The 21,588-nt window shown below is 38.5% G+C and overlaps 1 protein-coding gene, 1 long non-coding RNA gene and 1 pseudogene across 2 annotated transcripts in view; all 3 read left to right on the top strand.

Moving 5' to 3' along the window:
* The window catches only part of LOC145462502 (uncharacterized), a 212,152-nt gene that overhangs the window by 82,870 nt on the left and 107,694 nt on the right, over positions 1-21,588 (top strand). The window lies entirely within an intron of this gene.
* LOC145463379 (uncharacterized) lies at positions 4,004-5,390 on the top strand (annotated as a pseudogene).
* On the top strand, positions 16,528-18,580 carry LOC145463579 (orexin receptor type 2-like). The gene has a single exon (XM_081447346.1). The coding sequence runs from the start codon at positions 17,194-17,196 to the stop codon at positions 18,334-18,336; it is 1,143 nt and encodes a 380-aa protein (XP_081303472.1). The 5' UTR covers positions 16,528-17,193; the 3' UTR covers positions 18,337-18,580.

Below are 21,588 nucleotides of genomic sequence, written 5' to 3'. Positions count from 1 at the left end.
CCCTCTTTAATGGTTATGACAGCTTTGATTGAATTGATGCATTTACTAGTCATTGTTAAATTCATATCTTTCACCTTAATGCATTTTTATGCTTCTAACTTTACCTCTATACGAAACAACTTTTTCTTAGTTCCTTTCATTTTTAGAATAAGGATCTGTTTTTCTTTTCATGCTGCGAACTCCTTTAACATAGCATCAAAGCAGTCCCTTAATATATTTTTTGGAAAATAATTAGTTTTGTGGGGTGGAAGACCACCCTAAATTATCCTATTTAAATGAATTTAAACTGAGCAATATTTAAACTATACTAAACCTCCTGTTGTGATCTACAGAGGAAGTCTTAAAGAGGCTGACATCATTTATGAACACGTGTTGTACTCACCAGTCTGCCTCGATAAACGAACACTTCCTTTTGAAAGCCGTTTTTGCAGGTGGAGGTATTTCTGTAGGTCTTTTGTTATCGAAACATTCCAGTCAGTAGAATTTTTTTTTTTTTACTTCTATTATTTTACCAATTGCAGATCAAACTATCTTGTCTTGAATAAAGCTGGAGTGGAAAAGCACCCATTTGGTGATAATATTAATCTAAATACTTTTCCACTTTCTCGATTGTTTTATGTTCCTTTTAGAACTTCTCGCCTTCTCTGGTCAATTTTGCAAGGAGCAGCCGGCTATATCCACTGTTGAAGAAGAAAGCCCTTAGTCACGCAGTCTTGGAACAAAACGCCTGACAGATTCCTCTCTCGACTCCTCTCTCTGTCAAACACTAGAACAACAGTGACACGAGAACAGAAGCAACAAACCCGACATTATAAAAACACGCTTCATGTTCATTTTCCCAGATCTTCAAACATCGCCTTTAAATCTTTAAATCACATCTTAAAATCCTTAAAATCACACCTTAAAATCCTTAAATCACATCTTTAAAACTTTAAATCACGTCTTACATATACATAAAATCATCTTATATGGAAACTCAGATCGTTATCAAAATACTTTTCGTTTTAAACATGAAGACAGCAACTTAAAGTGCGCACTTTAACAAGCCTAAAGTGTGCATTTCTAGAGATTTAAATCGCGTATTTTGAGAAACGTAAATCGTGTCCTTTGAGAAACTTGGAGTGCGTACTTCCAGAAACTTAAAATGCGTACTTTAAGAAACTTAAAGTGCGAACTTAAACAAACCTGAAGAGTGCATTTCTAGAAACTTAAATCGCGTACTTTGAGAAACTTGAAGTGCGTACTTCAAGAAACTTAAAATGCCTGCTTTAAGAAACTTAAAGTACGCACTTAAACAAACCTAGAGTCCGCATTTCTAGAAACTTAAATCGCGTACTTTTACAAACTTAATGTGCGTACTTTAAGAAACTGACAGTGCGCACTTTAAAAACCCTAAACTGCGTATCTCTAGAAACGTAAAGCGCGCAGGTTTAGAAACTTAAAGTATGTACTTCACCTACGTTTAAGAACATAAAATTCGCACTTAAAGTTTCTCAAAGTGCAAAGTTTAACTTTCAGAAGCCTGTGCAACCGTTTTTATATAAGGGTCTTTGCCCAGTAATTGATAATGATCCAAGCAAGGCTGGTCATTATTAAGGATATATTACATGGCATTAAGATCGCCATTTTTCTTGCGGAGCAAAGCAGCCAATTTTGCAAGTGCGGGTAAACTTCCGGGTAAGTTCCATTTTGCAATATATCGGAACACAAAAACTATTGCATTTATTGTGCATGAGCTATAAAATCAATCTCTGACAAAAAAGGAAAAAAAGCTCAGGAAATAATCACAAAGGCGCCGAAAGAAAAAAGTAAACTGATGCTCAAGATTGATAAAATGAAAACTTTCAGCGGAATAGTCCACCAGCAATCTTGTAGCCTCGGGTATATTACCGCGTCCAGGAATGGCGGGGGGGACATTGAGCATGAGTCAAAATCCCACCCAGTCCCTCCGCAAGATGAAAGTGATATGTCAAGCAAATTCTGAGAAATCCCGCAACCTCATGGAATAAAAGCGATCAGAAACCTGAGATACCTTATCTTGCCCCCCCCCTCCTCCCCCCCCCCACCAGGGGTCGAGAGTACACAAAGTATACTTAGAGAGATTGTATGGGTCGATCAAAAAATTATCTGATTTCCTCCATTTTTTCACTCAAATTCAATTTAATTTCAAATCCATAGAAACTGCGCGCTTCAAGTGATTGAAAACCAAAACAATCAAACTATTTTGTTCTTTATTCATTGTTACTGACGCAAAACTAAACGCACTTATTTGAGTTAGAAAAGCAACGGAGTCGAGAAAACTTGAAGAGAGAAAATAACGATCAAGTCTCAGGCAGTGATAAGTATGGAGGCCCGTTCTGGTCAAAATTGTAGTAATAAAATTGCCCCACAAGTCAGTTTTTTCAGTCAATGTTTTACTTTTTATGAGCTTGCTGTGTATTTTCATCGGCGGTACAAATTTCTTTTTCGAGGTGGTTGCTTATTTTTTTTTTAGCAGCCTGAATTATTTTAATTTAGTCAGGTTAAATTTTTTGTGGGTACTACGAACGAATTTTTTCACTCGTACTGCAAATTATTTTTGACTGGTACTGCGAATTATTTTTTACTTGTGGTACTGAGAATTATTTTTTCATTGGCGCTGACAATTATTTTTCAAAGTATCGTGAATTTATTATTTGGCCTACAATACATTGCGGGCTTGCGATTTGAGGGGGACTGGCTCGAGTACTTTCCCGCTCGATTTCTTCGCGCCATCTTTGAGGTTTCATCTTTTAATTGTATTGAAAATATTTGGAGATGGATAAATCTGTTCAACGGCAGATACGTGAAATAGCCAATAATGCTATAACAGAAATCAGTCGAATTTCTCAGCTAGTGAACTCCACTCATACTGCGGCAGCAAGTAATCAGCGAAGTTCTTCCTCTTCGAGTCCATTATCTTCTGGTTCTGCTTCTAGTGCCCTTCCGTCAGGATCAGAATCGGGATCTTCTTCTAGAAGTTCAGGAAGTTTGGTAAGTGAACTGCACCGAAGATTCCCGAGTATGCAAGGAACAACTCATCGTAGTTCTGCTCCTACTTCGAGCGGTAGAGGCCGCTCTAATTCGACACAAAGGGTTGGCCGTCCATCGAATGAGTTTGCCATCAAAGACATTATTATGGTGGGTTTACAGTGTGAAAAAACACCAACAACTCGCCAGGAAAAGGTCAGTCTCCAGCGTAGAAATCGTGTTATAAGTGGATTTACAATTGACAAAGGGTGGAATGAAAAAACCCTTTACAATAAAGTGAAAGCACAGTTTCCAGAGGAATGCAAATACATTGAGTTCGAATTCGTGAAGAATATCTCTGGAGTGCTAGTGAAACCGACATTGGCTTCAGGGGTGAGGATCAATGGAAACATTTTGCTGAAAAGCATTGCTTCTACAGGTGCTGTGTATGTGCGTTTACTAGTCGAAGATGACCCTGATGAGGTGGACAGTGGTATTCAAAGGAGTATGGATGATTTCATGTCAGAAGTAAATCAAGAGAACATCATCGTACAAGATGAGGTGCAATCTATGAACTGTGAAGGGCCAAATACAAATAGACATAAGGAAGAGGAACATGCAGAGGAACAGGCACATGCAGTCGAATCTGCAGATGATGAAGAGCGAGATAGTGGAGAACAACATGCAGCCATAACTGTAGATGATCAAGAGGGAGGCAATGGAGAACAACATGTAGTACAACCTGCGGCTAATAAGGAACAGCCTGTAGATAATGGAGAGCCTCTCAGTGAGGCTGACTATTTGAGAATCATTGATAACATTACTGTCAATATTATTGATGAATGTAAGGGATTTCAAAATCCAGTTGCCATCCTGAAGAAAGCCCAAGAACACATTTTAGATGGAAGGCAGTTGGACATAGTTGACCCTTCAACAGAACTAAAAGGAAAGACCAACTTTATAATAATAGATAGGGACCATGTTTTTCAAGATGCATTAACTGAAGTAGCATTAATTGACAACTTAAGGCTGCCACTTGAGGTAAATTTTATGGGAGAGGGAGCTCAGGACTTGGGGGGACCTAGAAAAGAGTTTTTCAGGTTAGTTCTCAAAGAAATCAAAGAAAAATTGTTTGACAGTGGACTCATCGAGGACTTTGCAGAACGTTACTATACATCTGGTATAATAATGGGATTAAGTGTTCTACAGAATGGGAAAATTCCCAGCTTTCTGTCTGAGGAACAACTTCAAGAACTTATTGATGATTCATCTGAGCATTCCCCCTGCATTGTCAACCTACGAAACTGTTTACGTAAAGTTGGAGTCCTGCAACTGATGGCAAAGCTTCCTTAGTTTGTTTTTATACCTTTTCAGGCCCTCTTCTAGCAAACTCGATGTGAGGAATCTTGTCCATTTGTTGGAACCAAAGTTTGCAGAGGAGGGTTCCAATACTAAGAGGTATGAAAAAGAAGTATATGCCGCATTTTACAAATACGTGAAAGAAGTTGCTTCAGGGAGAAGGGTTACTGGATCCACCACCCTAACCCTTAATCACATTTTGCAATTTGTTTGTGGCGCAGATGAGGAGCCAGCATTGGGGTTTTCCATTTCCCCGCAGATCAGATTTGTATCCAGCAGTGGGAGCTTCCTCCCTACTTCAAACACTTGCACTAATACATTGCATCTCCCATCTCCAAGCAGCACAGTCAGTCTTCCTTCAGATGACATACTCTTTAATCTGTATGACTATGCTTTTGGTAGCACATACTTTGGAATTATTTAACAGATTCCAATAATGTTATTGTAGAGTTAAGCATTATTATATCTGTTACCAAAAGGCTCTTTTCAGAAATGAGGATTACAAGTTTGAATTGAAACTTATGCTTTGTCAAGAGTTAATTTATAGAAAGGGGACAGTTTGTTTTGAAGGTTTTTACATTACAACAACTTGAACCTTGAAGTCAACTTCGATTGAAAGAAGTCTGTCCCTTGAACATGATGTTGTTAATCACAAATGTTTCAGTGGCCATGTTAAACAATGATAATATTATTCATGACAACATCAGGCCATGTTGAGTTTGAACAGTTTTCAGTTAACTGACAGAAAATGGTTTTCAATCTAGGATATTCCTGCTTCAATCTAGGATATTCCTCATTCTTGGGTTTCCATTTTAACAACTTAGCTTTTGCAACTGGTTGGGTTTAGTAATGGTGCTTTGCATCAGTTTTGTATGTATTCAAGTGAGATCTCTAAATAGTGTTTTCTCCAGCCTTATTGATACATGTACCTCAATACTTTAGTGACAGCTATGGGAAGAGGTAGCAAAAGTTTACTTTCATACCCGGTATTTGTTACTTAACTTTGTCATTACTTTCCTTTAATAAAATGTTTATGTTATCAACCCAAGTATCATTTTTCTCTTTTTTCAGGGAAATTCTTTATATGGGAGAAATACCCACTCTTAGTACAGGGAATAGGCTATAGAACTCAGGCTGATGAACTCTAAAATGTTTTCCTGAATGGTTTCAATTCTCATATTCTGATGGTGTTCACTACTTTAGTTCATTGGTGTGGGTTTTGTTTGTGGCAAACAAACAAACAAAAGAATCAGAAAGAAGATAAAAGAGGCAACTGTGTAACAACTTATCCAGGTCATTACCACTCTTAATGTTAATGAAAAATGAAAGTGGGAGCTATTGAGTGCACTTTGAATGAAGAACTACAGACCTGTCATTAGAAAACATGGAATGGTGACTGTAAAATGGGTACAAAAGCCAAGTTGTTTTGAGGGGAGGTGGAGGGTGTGGGTGTTAACAAGATGATTTTTTAATCTTTCAAAGTAGGTTTTCTATTGTGACTCTTATACATCTGACTTCTCCCTCTGTTCATCATGGGATACAATTTTGCAAAGTGTCCCAAGGACACAAAATGACTGTTTTGTAATAACCTGACTCAGTGCACTTAGGGTAATGCACTTTACCTTCTCTAAGGTCTTGTCAAAATCTAGGTTGAGTTCAAATCTTTCCTCCAAAAAGCAGCAACAAACGGAGTTTTTTATTATTTGACACAGAAATCCTAGTTTTCAAAATTGCAAGCAGACAGAAAAGCTCACATCAACAGGGTTTTCCATCAGTGACTTCTATTCTTAAGTTTCTTCCTCGTTGAAAAGGAATAATGTCATGAGCTCGGCACTATTAAGGTAATTGTTCCGACCTTGATTATGGTCATTTTGAAAGGGATCTGGCAGTTGCATCCTTTGCTCTTCTGTGAGCACAAAGGTTGGTGGATCAATCTGTACCTGGTAGTCTTCATCACTCACTGTAACTGATTCATCAGCGTCAACACCATACTGTTCCATTTCATCTACAGTAAGTGCAGTGTGTTGAGAATTCATGTTTTGCAGCATGCCACTCGTCCACAGCTGGAGAGGGGACATATTATGCAGTTCATAGTTCATTTAAAGGGTCAAGAATACCAGTTTTTTCCATTTCGTCAAATAACTTTGCATAAAAACATAGGATGCCAGCATAAACATCCCTGTGAGCTCTTTCTACCCGGCAATTGTGAACAGATGATCCTGTGATAATACTTCCCCTGTCTAAGCCTCTTCTTTCCAACATGAACTGGGCAACAAGAACATTCTCCATCCCATAATCACATCTTGCTCTTGATGGCAACCCATAGGTTTTTGTGCTCTCCTCAAAAAGTCTTAATACAGTCTCAGCTTTGTTATTGTCACAACACCTGCAATGGGTAATCAAACGTGAAAATCCATCTACACAAACATGGACTATAAGTTTCCATCAGATAAGCTTGTGGGCCGAGTCAAAGTGCCACAGCGAGTTGGGTGTTGGAACATTATACTTTCGACGATAAATTACCAACCGCCACCTTAAAGCAGTGCCTACAGGGTCTAACCGTCGTAAACAGTTGCTCACCCTCCAGCGTTGAACTCGCAACCCTCTACTCCTCAAGGCTCCAATAAATCGTCTCCTACCAATATTTGGTGTGAGAAATCCACCATTGCTGACATTTGTATCAGCTGCAGTTATTTCTTTGTAGATTTGATCTAACTCATCATCAGATATGTCTGAATATTGTTCAAAATTATCACTTATACCTAACACCCTTCGTCTTCTTTGAAGCGTTGATACACTTATGTGAAGCAACTGGGCTATTTTTTCCCATGAAAAATGTATAGAACGCAAATATTCTATTTGTTCTTTCGTTATGTTCAAGGCCGGTCTTCCAGGTCCTTGACCCTCCATCCTTGGACTTGGTTGAGGATAAAATGAAACAGAATTCTCTGCACTTGATGCAGTAGTTTCACAAGACACGAGAAGTCTTTGAAGAGATTGCACATTGTTCTTCAAACGACGCACATGTTCAAGAAGGGGATCGCTCATTTGGGAAGTCATGTCATGCTCAATAAGGGTTAGAGTTGTGTACGAGTCTTGCAGCCACTGCGTAGTCTCTTCTATTAAATCCTCGGTCCAGAAAACCTCATCACTTGCGCACACACCAACGACTCCTTTCAAATTTTGTAAGAAAACGTGAAAACCTCTTTCGTTTCTTTCTCTGACAATGTTTCGCCTTGGCATTCTTTTGGATAGCACTCGCACAATTTTCAAAATGGCCGCCTAGTAAGTCAAAACACTCGAGCCAGTCCCCCTCAATCGCAAGCCCGCAATGTATTGTAGGCCAAATAATAAATTCACGATACCTTGAAAAATAATTGTCAGCGCCAATGAAAAAATAATTCTCAGTACCACAAGTAAAAAATAATTCGCAGTACCAGTCAAAAATAATTTGCAGTACGAGTGAAAAAACTTCATTCGTAGTACCCACAAAAAATTTGACCTGACTAAATTAAAATAATTCAGGCTGCTAAAAAAAATAAGCAAACACCTCGAAAAAGAAATTTGCACCGCCGATGAAAATACACAGCAAGCTCATAAAAAGTAAAACATTGACTGAAAAAACTGACTTGTGGGGCAATTTTATTACTACAATTTTGACCAGAACGGGCCTCCATAGATAAGCCATGACCAAGTATTTTGTTTTCGTTTCCTATGGCAACGATAAGCCATGGACAATTTTGCTTTTAGTTTAGTTTATAATGCCTTTTTTCAAACTATTTTCATAAAACTAGTTTTTAGATTTATTTCGCATTTATTTATTTATTTCACTGACGGGCACGATCTTCCCTTAAAATTCCTCGCGATCAACGTAACAAAACGCGGAAATTTTGTTCAATTTAACCCCACCCCACCCCTCCCATGCAGTGCCAAATTCATCACCCTATAAATTTGAGACAGCGTGTGAACTCTCATTTCAACGATGCATTACAAACGCAATATTTACTTTACAAGCCGCACTTTAATTTCACGTTAATTCAGTTACATCTCAATTCATTCGTACTTATTGCATAGAGTGTCGGTTAAGTAAAGTAATTGTCTTCTTCGGATTATCACAGACTCCTTGTTGACCCTCAACATGATTTTTGCGGAAAGAGGAGCAGATAGCGAAGTATGAAAGTGCAACAATAAAATCATCGATATCAGCTCTTTCTTTTTTTTTTGCAAAGGGTTAAAAAGTTTGATTAATCTCGACTGAAAATCGCGGTTGTGGTGCCACACACAGTTCACAAGAAAAAGACATTTTTCGGAGTTTTTGTTATTAGAGCTCATCGAGTACAGAATTCCTTCCGCTCACTTAAAATAGGTTTTAACCACTTGTTTATGATCCTTCCCATCCTTAGTGCTGAAAAGATACAATGACTGTTAGGTCAAACTGCTTTGGCTTCTGAAAAATCTGTCACCCGAAAGGTTGAGAATTCCTATCACTAGCCCCCCATTTTGACCTTCTCTCGATCCACCACTGCATAAAATCATTGTTGAGTAATGTATCGATCAAGTAGAAAGATCAACACCTTCACTGAGAATAAATGTGGCTTCGTTAATGTGACCAGGGACGGGGGAATTTGATAACGTTGCTCAAAATTTATAGGGTGGTGAATTTGGCACTGTAAGGAAAGGGTGAGTGGGGTGGGGTGAAATTGAGCGAAATTTCCGCGTTTTCTTAACGTTGATCAAGAGGAATTCTAAGGGAGTGACATTGCTGCTGGGGTGAAAGGGCCTGCAAACGCCCTGTGCTTTATTTGAAGTGTAATGGCATTTTCAAGTCACGTAGATTTCTGTTCTATAAGTGATTTTTCTAAGCACGTGAAGGGCCATTTGATCGCCTAATATGACCCTAAGGTGGGGTATTTGAGCACCATTTTTGGCCCGCGGGATGGGAATTTGCCCCCGAAAATTCAAAATGTAAAATGCATGCAAATGCTGCTCACATGTAAAACTTTTCCTGCCTTTTGCATTCTTTTTGAGAATTACCTTTATATGCGGTATTCCTATGTGCACGCCCCGAGGGAGGAGGGGTAGTTCCTTTTTAAAGAAAGCATACCCAGTTCAAGACTAGAGTGCAAAACCACACCTTATTTATGACCGAAACGGGTCCGCACATATCTACACGGCCCATATAAGGGAGTACCCCCCCCCCCCGCCAATGTGCACGTTACATTTTCTCCAGGCTGACATTTTGAATTTTGAAACAAAATTCTTTCCGCTCGCACCCCCAGCGAAAATAAACCCATGCAAAATTTTTTGAACTAAAGTGAAAGCCCAGCGGCATAAATTTTTTGGTAGTACGGTAATTCTCGAGAGAGAAGGTTTTGGACAAAAGAGCCAATCTGAAACGAACAAGTGATAAACATTGCGTTACCCGACATCGCGGTAAGTGAAAGAAACTCGCAGACTTAAAGGAAAGCTTTACTGAGAGGCTGAGTGGAGATTTTTTCCCCTCAGGTGAGGAACAATTATTTGCTCTAGGACGTATCTTCAAAGAAAGCAGTTTAATGTACTAGTCGGCCGTCCCATAGCAAATGACACAGACTCATCCGGCTACGGTAATTTGCGTATCGATGGTGGGAAGGTTATCATCATTTATACTGTTTGAAAAGCCAACTGAAGGTAGATTTTTCCTGAAACAACGGCTAAACCGAGGAAAATCTCATTTAAAATCCACAATCTGACCTGTAGTGGTGGTTGTTTTATTTCTAAGCGTTTGCGGTTCATGTATATTGGTTACAGGTGCGACCGTCGTTAATTATCCTTGTTTATCATCAAAATGGCGAATATTTGGCAAATTCGTGGAGCTCTGTGCGGCGTGCAGTGGAGAGTGCGCACACATTTTATTGTATCCATTTTTACATTGATTTTAGTACTTTTGAGTTATCATAGACTTGATCCTAGATCAGGTCACACATTTGCGAAAATAGCTTTTAACTTTTGGTACGTTACGCTTCACACATTCCGGAGTTCGGCAGGAGGTATTTTAAAAAACTCATAACTCCGTCGAACGTTGACAGAATTCAATTGTTAAATCTTTAAAATATTGAAAAAAGGTGAAACTTTTACATGTAAAAAATTCAGCTTGTTGGAATAAAAAACTGTGTTTTTGCAGCGTCGGACATTTGTTTATGTAATAGGACTACATGCTGTCCAATTTGGAAATAATTGGATGAAGAATTTTTCTCATCCAATTATTTCCAAATTGGATAAGCATGTAGTCCTATTACCCATTAATTATATGGCATCCAGAAACAGGTGAACAAGGCAAATGTCAAACCTGAAGCTTTTTCACTTCGCTTCGCTCAGCACGCCACAAGTCAAACACTTTAACCCAGGTTTTTGTGCTTCTTTGAGTGTTGTTGTTCTGATTATTCTCCGTCATCTCGAGTAAATCAGTAGGATCTATCTCTGGATACCTAGCTGAAGACTCACCAATCATTGGGGAGCTTTTTGATACCATGGTTGTAGCATCAAGTGATAAAGAGTGGTTACAACGACCCATCAAAATTTAACTGCTGGAAACTGTTTTGAACCACCTTAATGACAACACGCCCATTATTTTAAATTAATGTCCTCCTACTGCTGCGATGGAATTAGCTGCAAAGAGTGACGACTTCTAGATCTCATTAAATTCTCTGGTTTTAATGCCTGGGTCTTAATGGTTGCAAATCGATCTTAAACGTGATTATGACGCCAATTTACTTCCAGTGAGGAAGTATTCCAAATAGACATTTATATTAAAAAAATAACTTGATAGAAACACAGAACTAGCACCAGCTGCTGACCTGGATGATGGTGCGAGCAAATACAACTTTCATTTTGATAATCGAATTAAACGAACGATTTTTCCTTTCTTTTTCTTACAGGATTTTCGAAAAGAAATAGAAAACATTTTCTCCCTGTTTCTATCGAGTTTTAAAAAAACACAGTCGTGTATAACGCTGTATTTACGGCGTATCGACCTTTTCCAATAAAATGCGTCGTTTGTCATCACCTCTCTCTCGTGACACTCGATCAGCGGGTTGGGCGAAAGATAAATACGTCCATGTTTCGACGTGCGGAAGGACTGCTATTTTGTAGCGCGATCTCGTGATCGACTTCAAAAGTTGTTTAAAAGCGTTGACGTGGATGATTTAAATATCAGAGCTACTTTCGAATGTATTAAACAAAAATGAAGGAAAATCAAGAAATAAAGGACTTAAAAGAGAATAGACCTTGAATCAGGCTGTTTTTTTACTCTATCAAAAAACATTGGGTCGGCCAAGCAACTCGTTTGCAAAATAAGTTATTTTCTTGTTTCTTTTTTAGCTTGTTGAACTTTTCCTATATTAATGTTCTCGGATTCCCGCTAAAAAAGTACAAATGAAGTAAGCACGTTCAATTAAATATTTTTACAGAATTCTCTTACCTTCGTGTTTTTGTAGCGTTCTTTCCGCGGCGTACAGTACCTGAAGCAAGAATTGTGTCAAGATATTCACTATTATTTACCTAATGCAACTATTTCAGGTAACGAATAATAAATATATGATTTTTGCTTCTCCTTTCCAGCCTGCAGCTGTTGACATAATTTTAATTAACAGAGGTAACGAAGACATTTCTCGATGACTACTTACACGTTTTATTGAAATTACTTTTTGCAAGCCACGTAGTTTAGCTTCTTTACCGACACGGATGTTTGTCTCCGGATGGCCGGGGTAGTTAACGGATCATCACCACGCCCTTTTGTTGACTTTTCTTTTTTACAAAATCCTATTATGTTGTTTCTGGCAATAAATATTTTGTTCAGGCTCCCTTTCAAGAAAGCAAGCTTAGGTTCCCATTTCACCCGTGTGAAAAAAATACCTTCTTTCGACCGATGGCATTCAGTTTCATTGTTTATAAAACAATCGGAAGCTTGCAGCTGACCCTTTCCTTTAAAAATTTCGCGGTCGTTCGCGAAAACGAGACGAGATAGAGGTGAAATTCCGACTCCATGCATAAGGAACATTTTCGTTTTCGGATCAACCAAGTGTATCTCAGTAACTTCAGTAATCATAGATTATAATTTTGAGAAAGCGTACTGATAGTCTTTCTGTAACCATACAGCGCAGCCGACACAAAGGCTGGCAGAATTTCCGATGCCCAAATGTCACGGAAGATGTCAATTAACAGATTTACACAGAATATGTCGAATTCAAGATTGAACATCGAATCTATTATTTCAATTGGCCTGACGGTTTTGTTCTGGACTGGGCGCACGAGTTATCTACTCGCATCTGAATGGCTTATAAGTAATGAGATTGAGTGGACTACATCAGAGCTTGCACTTGCACCGAATCGTGAAATAATCCCTATAATCTGGAGGTTTTCTTTTTCGTGACTATTTTGGTATATTTACAGTCTAGAAAGGCAAAAGATTCATTCTCGAGTTTGCAAACAAAACAAAATAAATAAATAAAAAATCTGCTTTCCCAGGCTATAAGGAGGGCCTCAATGCCTCCGACGGTTGATATTTAAAAAAAATAGCTCCGACGGTTAAACTTTCGGCTGTTTGTAGGTTGACTGTCAACGTTTAGTGATAATAGGTATATAAGGATAAAATTCCGCCGGAATATTGAAGCTCAATGTTTACCGTTGTCTTTTTGGCTGTTTTAATATGTCATAGATAAACAGGTCACTCTTGAATATGAAGGAATACAGATGTATATTCAACGATGCAAGATTACGTGGTAGTCGATGGTAAGGCTAACTAAATACAGAAGTACCAAAACTTAAGGGGGTATGATACCCTGAAATATGGCGATGTTCATGAAAAATTCAATTTCTTGGAAATACCAGACTTAAGACCCTTGAGGACTTGTCAAAAAAACTCTGAAACGATCTTGCCGAATTTTATTCGAGATGAGTGTGAAATTTAAGGAAAGTACACAGTGGTATGAGTTTTTTCACGTAGCAACGGCCATAGCAACGACTGTTTGCTATACGAACGTGACCAAAAATATAGTTTAGTTTTAACAAATATGAACGAAACTATTTAGAAAAAACTTTAAAGACATCGACAACTCTATTGGTATGATTGGTTGTGAAAAGCTTTGCCATCACAGGCTCATTCATTTCCCTTATGAAAAGGAATATTTCCCACAACTGCGGTAACTTTTTACAAAATAGAATAACCATTGCACCTCCTCCCCCGAGATCCAATCTGCACCCCCCCCCTTCGCTATTTGTGTCTTGTTAAATGCTTAATTCTTCGTGTAAGAAACTTAAAGTGCATTTTTCTCAAAAGTTTACTTTTGTACCGACTGACTTCGCGCCAACATTTCTACTTTGCAAGGTTTTTAAGTAGAATTTCCGAAACTTGGGCTCATCAAAGACCAATAGTGTCGTGATGTTATAAACCTAAAAAATCGTAACATTTTGAGGTCTGTCACGTGACATGAGATGATTTGTCCACTGAGTGCGGTAAAAAAATAAGGTTATTTCCAAATAAAGCCTGTAGAAAGCACTGAAAATAAGAGTTAACTGTCAAAACTTAGGTTCATTGCACAGAACAAAACAGAAACTTACACGATATGCTTATTTGACAATCAAATCTTGTTTTGTAAAAGAGCAGGAAGTGTTGGCGTCAATACTGTAAAACACTACCTCAAAAGGCTGTGGCTGGTTTCCATAACAACCATTTTGAGTAAAACTCTAGAAATTTAATTTCTCTTCTTGAGTGCAATAGAACACAATTGATCTTTCTTCACCATATTTAAACAAACTTTTTGGTCCATTTGAGGGTACCATACCACCTTAACTATGATGGAGGATCGGGCCCGAAACGTAATGTTATATATTTGACTTTAAGGCACAATTTTATTTACAATTTATAACTTTTGAACTAAATAGTAGCGCGTTAATTTGTGAAGACAGCGACCGGTTTTAATATCGTGAACTGTGGCATATACGCCCTGTGCTTACACAAGTACGTAAGTAGTTTTGTATGGGCTTATAAACAGCGGGGCTTAAATCAGGGGGAGGGTTGTTATAAGTGGAATGAAAAAAACGCTTTGGAAATGAGCGGAGTGTTGACTAGTTTTTCATTTAAGACTTTTTAATTAAACTTCAAAACATAAAATCAATCAAATTCATTTCATTTTAAACTAGACATGCTGTCGGGGGGTCTTAAAGTCGGAAATAATTTTTTTGTTTACAGATTGATAGGCCTATCGGTAACCGCGAGGTGGGCGTATAAGAGTTAAGGGTATATCATACTATTACTAATTAACGCGAGTTTTGCAACCGCAAGTGTTTCTAGGCAGATAACTTCATAATGAAAAATGCACCTGGTCTTATGATCGATGTTCGAGGTATGCGTTTTATCTCGTTTGAGGTGGAGCGGCAAAGCCCGTTACTCTCTTCTACCCGAAGGGTAGCGTTTCACCATGTTTTAATCTGAAATCAAGTTGTGGCATAGGGTCTCCTCATCTTCCAGTATTAAAATCCGGCTCAAACAAAGAGTTAAAAAATGAAGTATATTAAAACATTCAAACGACAAAAATCGAAGTGCCGCCTTGGTATGCTAGCGTTCATGTCTAAAAACGGCTGTGGAAATTATCAAGAAAAATAACTCATTTTAAAACCTCATAACTCTATTTCAGTAAGACAGCGCCTCTTCCCGAAAGACCGAGATATCATTGTTTTCTCTCATTTTGTAAGCCTTCTGTCCAGATATTTTTTCCGGATGAACACAGCTCCAAAAAAAAAAAACACTACCAAAGGATACTGGGGATTGATAACATAACATGACCTTAGATTCAGCTGATTAAATATTTGAGGAGGACAAAATAGGTTTTTATCTTGTATGTTTGTCTGAGTTGAAGACTCACCTCTGCCGGTTTCAATCTGCCGTGTTTCACAATACCGCTTTATAACCTACTTTCTATACAGAATAAAACCGCTAAGAGCTGTACAGGTTCTGCCGCGCAGGACTAAAACTGCTGTTACCGTTACAGTAGAGGATAACTGTCACACTACCGTACAACCACTGCACAACTGAAAACTGAGGGCCGCACAAGAGGTGTAAAAGACCGTAGCATTATCAAAAATTATGCTATTCGTGAAGTTTACTTACAACTCGTGTTTAACATAGCAATTGTGGACTAAACTTTAGCTCAGTGACGTGTACTGGAAGTCAACAAGTAGATCCATTAAATACAACTTTGCCTTTTTGACGCCGCCAGCCTACGTCCACTAGCTGCTTGATAAATTTTTGTCATGGCCATCTTTCCAGGATAAATGTTGTGATAATAAAACGCTCAAGAAAGTTCTTTTTAGCTTGAATATTAAGCGTAACTGAAGAATTTGAGCATTGTAAATCGTTTTCAACAACTTAAGATTGTTTTGTTTTACAAAAAGCGGAAGATCACGTCTGCACGTTCAATTGCTTGAGCCTTTTACCTTGCCTACTATCTATTACAAATGTGTCGTAGAACATATTAAATTGCCTTTTCAGTTTACAGCTGCTTCCACAGTTGCAAAATATATACTAAGTTGTTTTAATGCTTAATCCCAGTGGATGTTACTTTAAGACATGTCTGAGGTGGAATCATAATCCAAATATTATTGTATTCAGAACCATTCGGTCACATGGCGCTTTTGGAAGCGACTAATTCAGCTCTCTTGAGCACTGCATCGACACTGCAGGTTTCGGGTGGCTTGGTTTTAACACCACAGCAAACTAAAAAGTGGGCGGAGCAGCTCTTAAACCAAAGGAAGTTGAGTGATGTGTAGTATAGAGTGATGATGATGTTAAAGAACAGCTGCATCGCGATAATAAACTCTTATTTTCAGGCTCCTTTAGGCAGTACACCAGTAATATTTTTCTGTTCAGTACTAAACCTAGAGTTATAATGCAAAAACCTAATCATAAATCGTCAAAATCATCGAGCAGGCACCGCTTTTGACTGCATGCGTTATTTTGCTTTCAAAAAAGCACACTTTTATATTTCATCATTTTTAAACAAGCGAAAAATATATTTTTTTAAATATCTCCGGCTTTGCCGGTGAAAGATTAATCGTAGATCAATTAAAATCAGTTAATGACAAAAGGCTATAGTCCAGCTAGAAAGAAAATTTTATAATGAAAAATATTCACCAATGCCGTCGTGCTAGCAATATACTTCTTGCCATTCACAAGTTGACAAACTTGCCGAGATGTCAGAACAGGCAATTACTCTCAATAAAAAGCGGGCTTTTTATGAAAAGGTCAAAGCAAAGCTGTCAATACAATCTAAGCTAAGAACCGCTTCCAGCGCTTCTGTGGAATATATTACTGATTATGGTATTTCAGGATGATGCGGTGCTAATGTCGTGCATGATCAATTCGCTCATGAAGGCACTGCGTTACGAGTCATTACTGATCTAAACTTAAACCTCCAGCTACATCTATCACTCTTGGCTATTCACAGACAGAGTTTCATCACCCTCACGTTTCTTTGCAAGCAACAACAATGAATTGAATTTAACTCAATACATTTTACGGCAACGTTGATCTCCACACAAGCCCCAAGAAACAACAAGCGAACCGTTCCTGACACTCCACGAATTTACAAATTCGTCGAAATAACAGACAAAATAGACTGTCAGTGGCTTCAATAGAAACAGTAAACAACCTTTTACCACGACCCGCCCACAGTGTGAATGTTTAATTCTGGTTTGATGCGATGTCATGAGCTCGTTTACTTATCTAAAGCTGAAATTTCTACCTATACGACGTGTAATTAGTTTCTGTCTCAGTCGTCTGATTCACCCTCGCCTGGTCAAGTAGCAACAATGAATGCGACTCAATACGGCTTCAACTTCTACACAGAAGCGTCAGGAAATACAACGAAAGTCTTCCAGGAACCAAATGGCTTGAAAAATTTTCGTCTAACGTTGATTTCGATGGTGATTTTTAGCAGCGTCGTAGGTAACTTTATGGTTTGTAAAACTGTATGGAAGATATCGTATCGTAAACCTTTCTCCTACGATTTAGTAGCAAACGTAGCTGTAGCCGAGTTAATCAACTCATTGTGTATATCCATCATCGTGTTTTACGAAGAAAAGGGTACCTGGACTCTTGGAAAAACAGCCTGCGTCTTGACCAATCCGCTTCTTGTGCTTACCATGTGTGTGATAACCAATTCGTTGGCTATCATCGCGGTTTACCGCTACCGAGCTACGCTCAACAAAACAAGACCATCTGGTCTCGTGAAGGCGCTCATAATTGCTGGAGTGTGGCTAATGGCCCTCGCAATAACACTGCCACTTTTTGTCACGCGTAGACTAGTACGATATTCGACAGGGGACTTCGAATGCCGGTCATACTTCCCTGGGGACAAAAAATCTGACACCCCTGGTTATAACAAATACACCATAGTGCGGCTTATTTTCACGTTCGCTGTGCCCTACTGTGTTATCCTGTCGGCTTACATAGCCTTGGCCATCAAATTGAAGTTGTTTGTTCGTAAAAAAGAAAATAATCAGATCGACATGAGCTCATTTATATCTTCCACCGCAAATGCAGCTGAACATGTGCAAGCCGATAATGCAAATGCCAGTCCAAACTCCAGTCCACGGCTGGCGGATGGAAGACCAAATATCAAGCCGGAAGCGCAAACACTTCATCTGGAAGGGAACATTAAAAATAAGCGAAGGAAAAGACAACTAACCGTCCAAAAAGCTGAGCATCAGTTATTGAGAATGATTTTTGCAATAATCTTAATATTTGTGGTTTGTTACACTCCATATCAGGTCATGTTCCTGTGGGAGTACTTCGGAGGAATCGAAAACTGGAAATTTTATTATCACCAACTCTTGCGCGATTACTTGTTTACTCTCAAATGTTTACCGAGCGCTGTTCACCCGATTTGTTACGGTGCTATGAACAGCATATTTGCCAGAACGTTTTCAAGAATCTTCACGTGTTGGTGTTAAAAGGTTCCAGAACGAAAGGGTGGATTTTAGCTTATTAGTTGCTTATGCATAGGACCACAATAGGGGTTAGACCTGGATCAACCATTAGCAACTTGTGACAATATACGACATGTAGACAAGTTTTTTTTATGAGCCACAAGCAAGTTTGAGGCCTTCCCGATGCCATGCAATTTAAGAGGTTGATGTACAGTTAGCTCTACAAAGACTCTATTTCATCATTATGAAGCGTATAAGTGTTAATCCCCCCCCCCCCCCTCACCCTTCATGTAGATTTTATTACCAGCAAATGCTGCTCACTAGGACAGTTTGAGTCGCTTTCAACGCCTTTTTTCCTTCACGAAAATATTTACCCAACGCACTGGGAACAATCCGCCGGAGAACTGAGCACATCTCTAAACATTGCTTAATAAGAGGGATTATCTTCACACTATCTTCTGTGAACTGATCTGTTTCCGAAACCGAGTTATCTAACTATTTCTGTGATTTATTTACTTGCACTAGTATGACAAAGTATTATTAAACATTAATCATAAACATATTCTAAACAATTACTGGATGAGGGTTTTGTGATATCCAGAATAGTCAAGGTCGAGGTAGGGGTTATCAGCCGAAGCCGAAGACTGAGGCTAATGACCCTTACCGAGGGTTACCATTTCATTATACATTTAACGAAAAAAAAAATGGAAGTCATGTTTTTGCTTCTTCACTGACGCCAAGCAAAACAAAGCGCGCGAACTTGACATGATTTTACTTAGGAATCATGCTCCGCGGTCATACATGAGATGATTACCCGTGACCTTGAGTGTCCTTGACATGATTATTGTATAATCTCCAGAGATGACGTCACAAGCGCTGATTTCGAAAATTCACTGTATGCTTTCGGCCAATCAGAAAAGAGAAAGTGAGTTCGATGTATAATAATACTTGTTATTATACATATCGTTTCGGTAAGGGTTATCAGCCTCAGCCTTCGACTTTGACTGATAACCCCTACCTCGACCTTGATTATCAGTTCTGGATATCACAAAAACCTCATCCAATAATTGTTTATTATAATTTACTTGTGGTGTAATGTGTGTTATTTTGACCGTAACAACTTCATTATTTAGTCAGCATTCCACATTACTGAGTATTGAAAGGAAACCCGAACAGACACACTGAAAGAGAGAGACGTCATAAATCTCCGCTAAGTAATCCTTTATGTCGTGTTTGTGTAGAATCCTTGGAACTGCTAATGGCAGTGATTGTATCGATTGAGACATATACATAGTTTCAGCTAGTTTAAATGCCTTGATCGGTTTGAACCGACCCTTAGACTTCACTAAACTGTTTGGCGTTTTCATGTACAGTGAACGTTGAATGAAACATGAACATATTACAGTCAAAATGTGTCAAGTGTTCCGTCCAAATAACGATGATGGCTTTTATTATATTGATTCAGAGCGGATTTGATTGTAGGGTTGGAATTTTGAAAGTTGAACTGAATAGTGCCACAATCATTCAACCGTGGCTTCCATTCAAATATGGAATGCTTACTGGATTATGCACAGACTGATCACTTTAATAACAGTCTGCATGACATTTCAAATGATAATCACATACACTGAATCACATGGCGTTTGAACGCCAATATTTTTTAACAGTCACTTTTAAAGCAGCATTCATCATACTTACTCAGCTATCGCGAGTTGCTAAGGGAGAACTGTTCCATAAATCGATCTGAAATTGTCCAGCTGTTTCGAACTGTACAGTCAGTTAGTTACAATTCTCCACAATTTTTCCTTCATGGTTGCCTTGATCAGGCATAGATTTGTCATCCGGCCCTCCTTCGGCTTGACGTGAGCGATCCCCTGTTTCACATTAGGATGCGCTTTGTCTTTAATCCAATCAAAGTTCGATACATAGATAATGTTTGCCATGATTGAAAACCAAGAATACAAGGGCATCTGCCCAAAAACATTGGTGTCAAATTAGTTTTGTTATTTAAATTTAGCAACCATTAAACAGAAGAAGCTTTTGATTCAGAAGCCAAGGTGAGAACAGCTGCTCAAACAATTACATGGTGTTTAGTACAAGGCTGCCATAAGGAACAAATCGACATGTTTCCACTGATTTAAATTTACTATAAATTATAGTTAGCAGCTTAAAGGAAGTGAGACATGGAGAAATGAAAGTGAGATTTGGACTGCGAAATCTAATCTAGAGACTTCCTCGAGACTTCCAATTCATCAAACTTTTTCGGCAAGTAGTGAGCAATAGGCTAGATGACACAAACAAAGCAAACTGAATAATTATGTTCATGCTCACGCATCAAGCTGACGTTTATTACATCGATGGTAGCCAATTGATGAGGACTGATACACATAGGTCCGCAATTCGTACATATGCCTACTTCGCTTTCTCGAAATCAGGGTTTCCAATGCACATAAACTTGACTAATAACCAGCCGCTATTTCTCTGGTCACAAAACTATACACAGTTTATCCAAGGTGGTCTGGAGCGAGAGCAATTACGTGCTGGGCCGTTTCCGAGTTGCCCGTTTGCCTCTGTGTCAAAACGATTCTTTCTGCGAAACCATTCATATGAAAATGAGTTGCGTCTACATATTCATTTTCATGCAAATCAAACGGCCGTATAAAAGGTTTTGCAACAAGACTCGTTTTGAAACAGAGGCACAAGGTAACTTGGAAATTGCTTTTTGCAAACACCTATTTGTATTTAGCCCGAGTAAGGCATATGGCAGGCTAAAACGAGGAACGAGCCGGTACTGAGGTGCTTCAAGAAGATGAAGCTATTCAGTCTTCAACGCTTTTACTTTTCTTTAAGTACAATAACAAACAATTACTTCCGAACACTAAGAATTGCAACTATATCGAATCTATAGCTACAGCTAACATTTACCGGTGAATAGTAAATATCATAACACCCTAGTCATTGAAATCTTTGTGTTAAGCTTTTTGGAAAGCTATCCTTAATGGGTCTATCTAACGAGAAGAGTCAGTTGAATGACTCTAAACGACAGCCAATTGAAAATGTTAAAAACAATATTGCAAAAATTGAAACAAAATCATCGAAATACTATAATTTCCATAATAATAAAATGAAACGTCTTCTGGAGACCCAAGTCAACCGAAGTAATAAACCCCACAGTTTCTCTTTGTTCTCATATAACTTAGTGAAAAACGTTCAAGCATGAGTTTTTCAGTAGTAAACAAAGATGTTTGGGTTAAAAACGTCTTCAGCGATAGCAAA

This window comes from Orbicella franksi, chromosome 12 (genome assembly GCF_964199315.1).
Source record: "Orbicella franksi chromosome 12, jaOrbFran1.1, whole genome shotgun sequence".
NCBI classification, from domain to species: domain Eukaryota; kingdom Metazoa; phylum Cnidaria; class Anthozoa; order Scleractinia; family Merulinidae; genus Orbicella; species Orbicella franksi.
This window is presented reverse-complemented; position numbering and strand designations above follow the sequence as displayed.

Coding starts and splice junctions, on each gene's coding strand:
- LOC145463579 (XM_081447346.1), top strand. CDS start 17,194: ATGAATGCGACTCAATACGGCTTCAACTTCTACACAGAAGCGTCAGGA.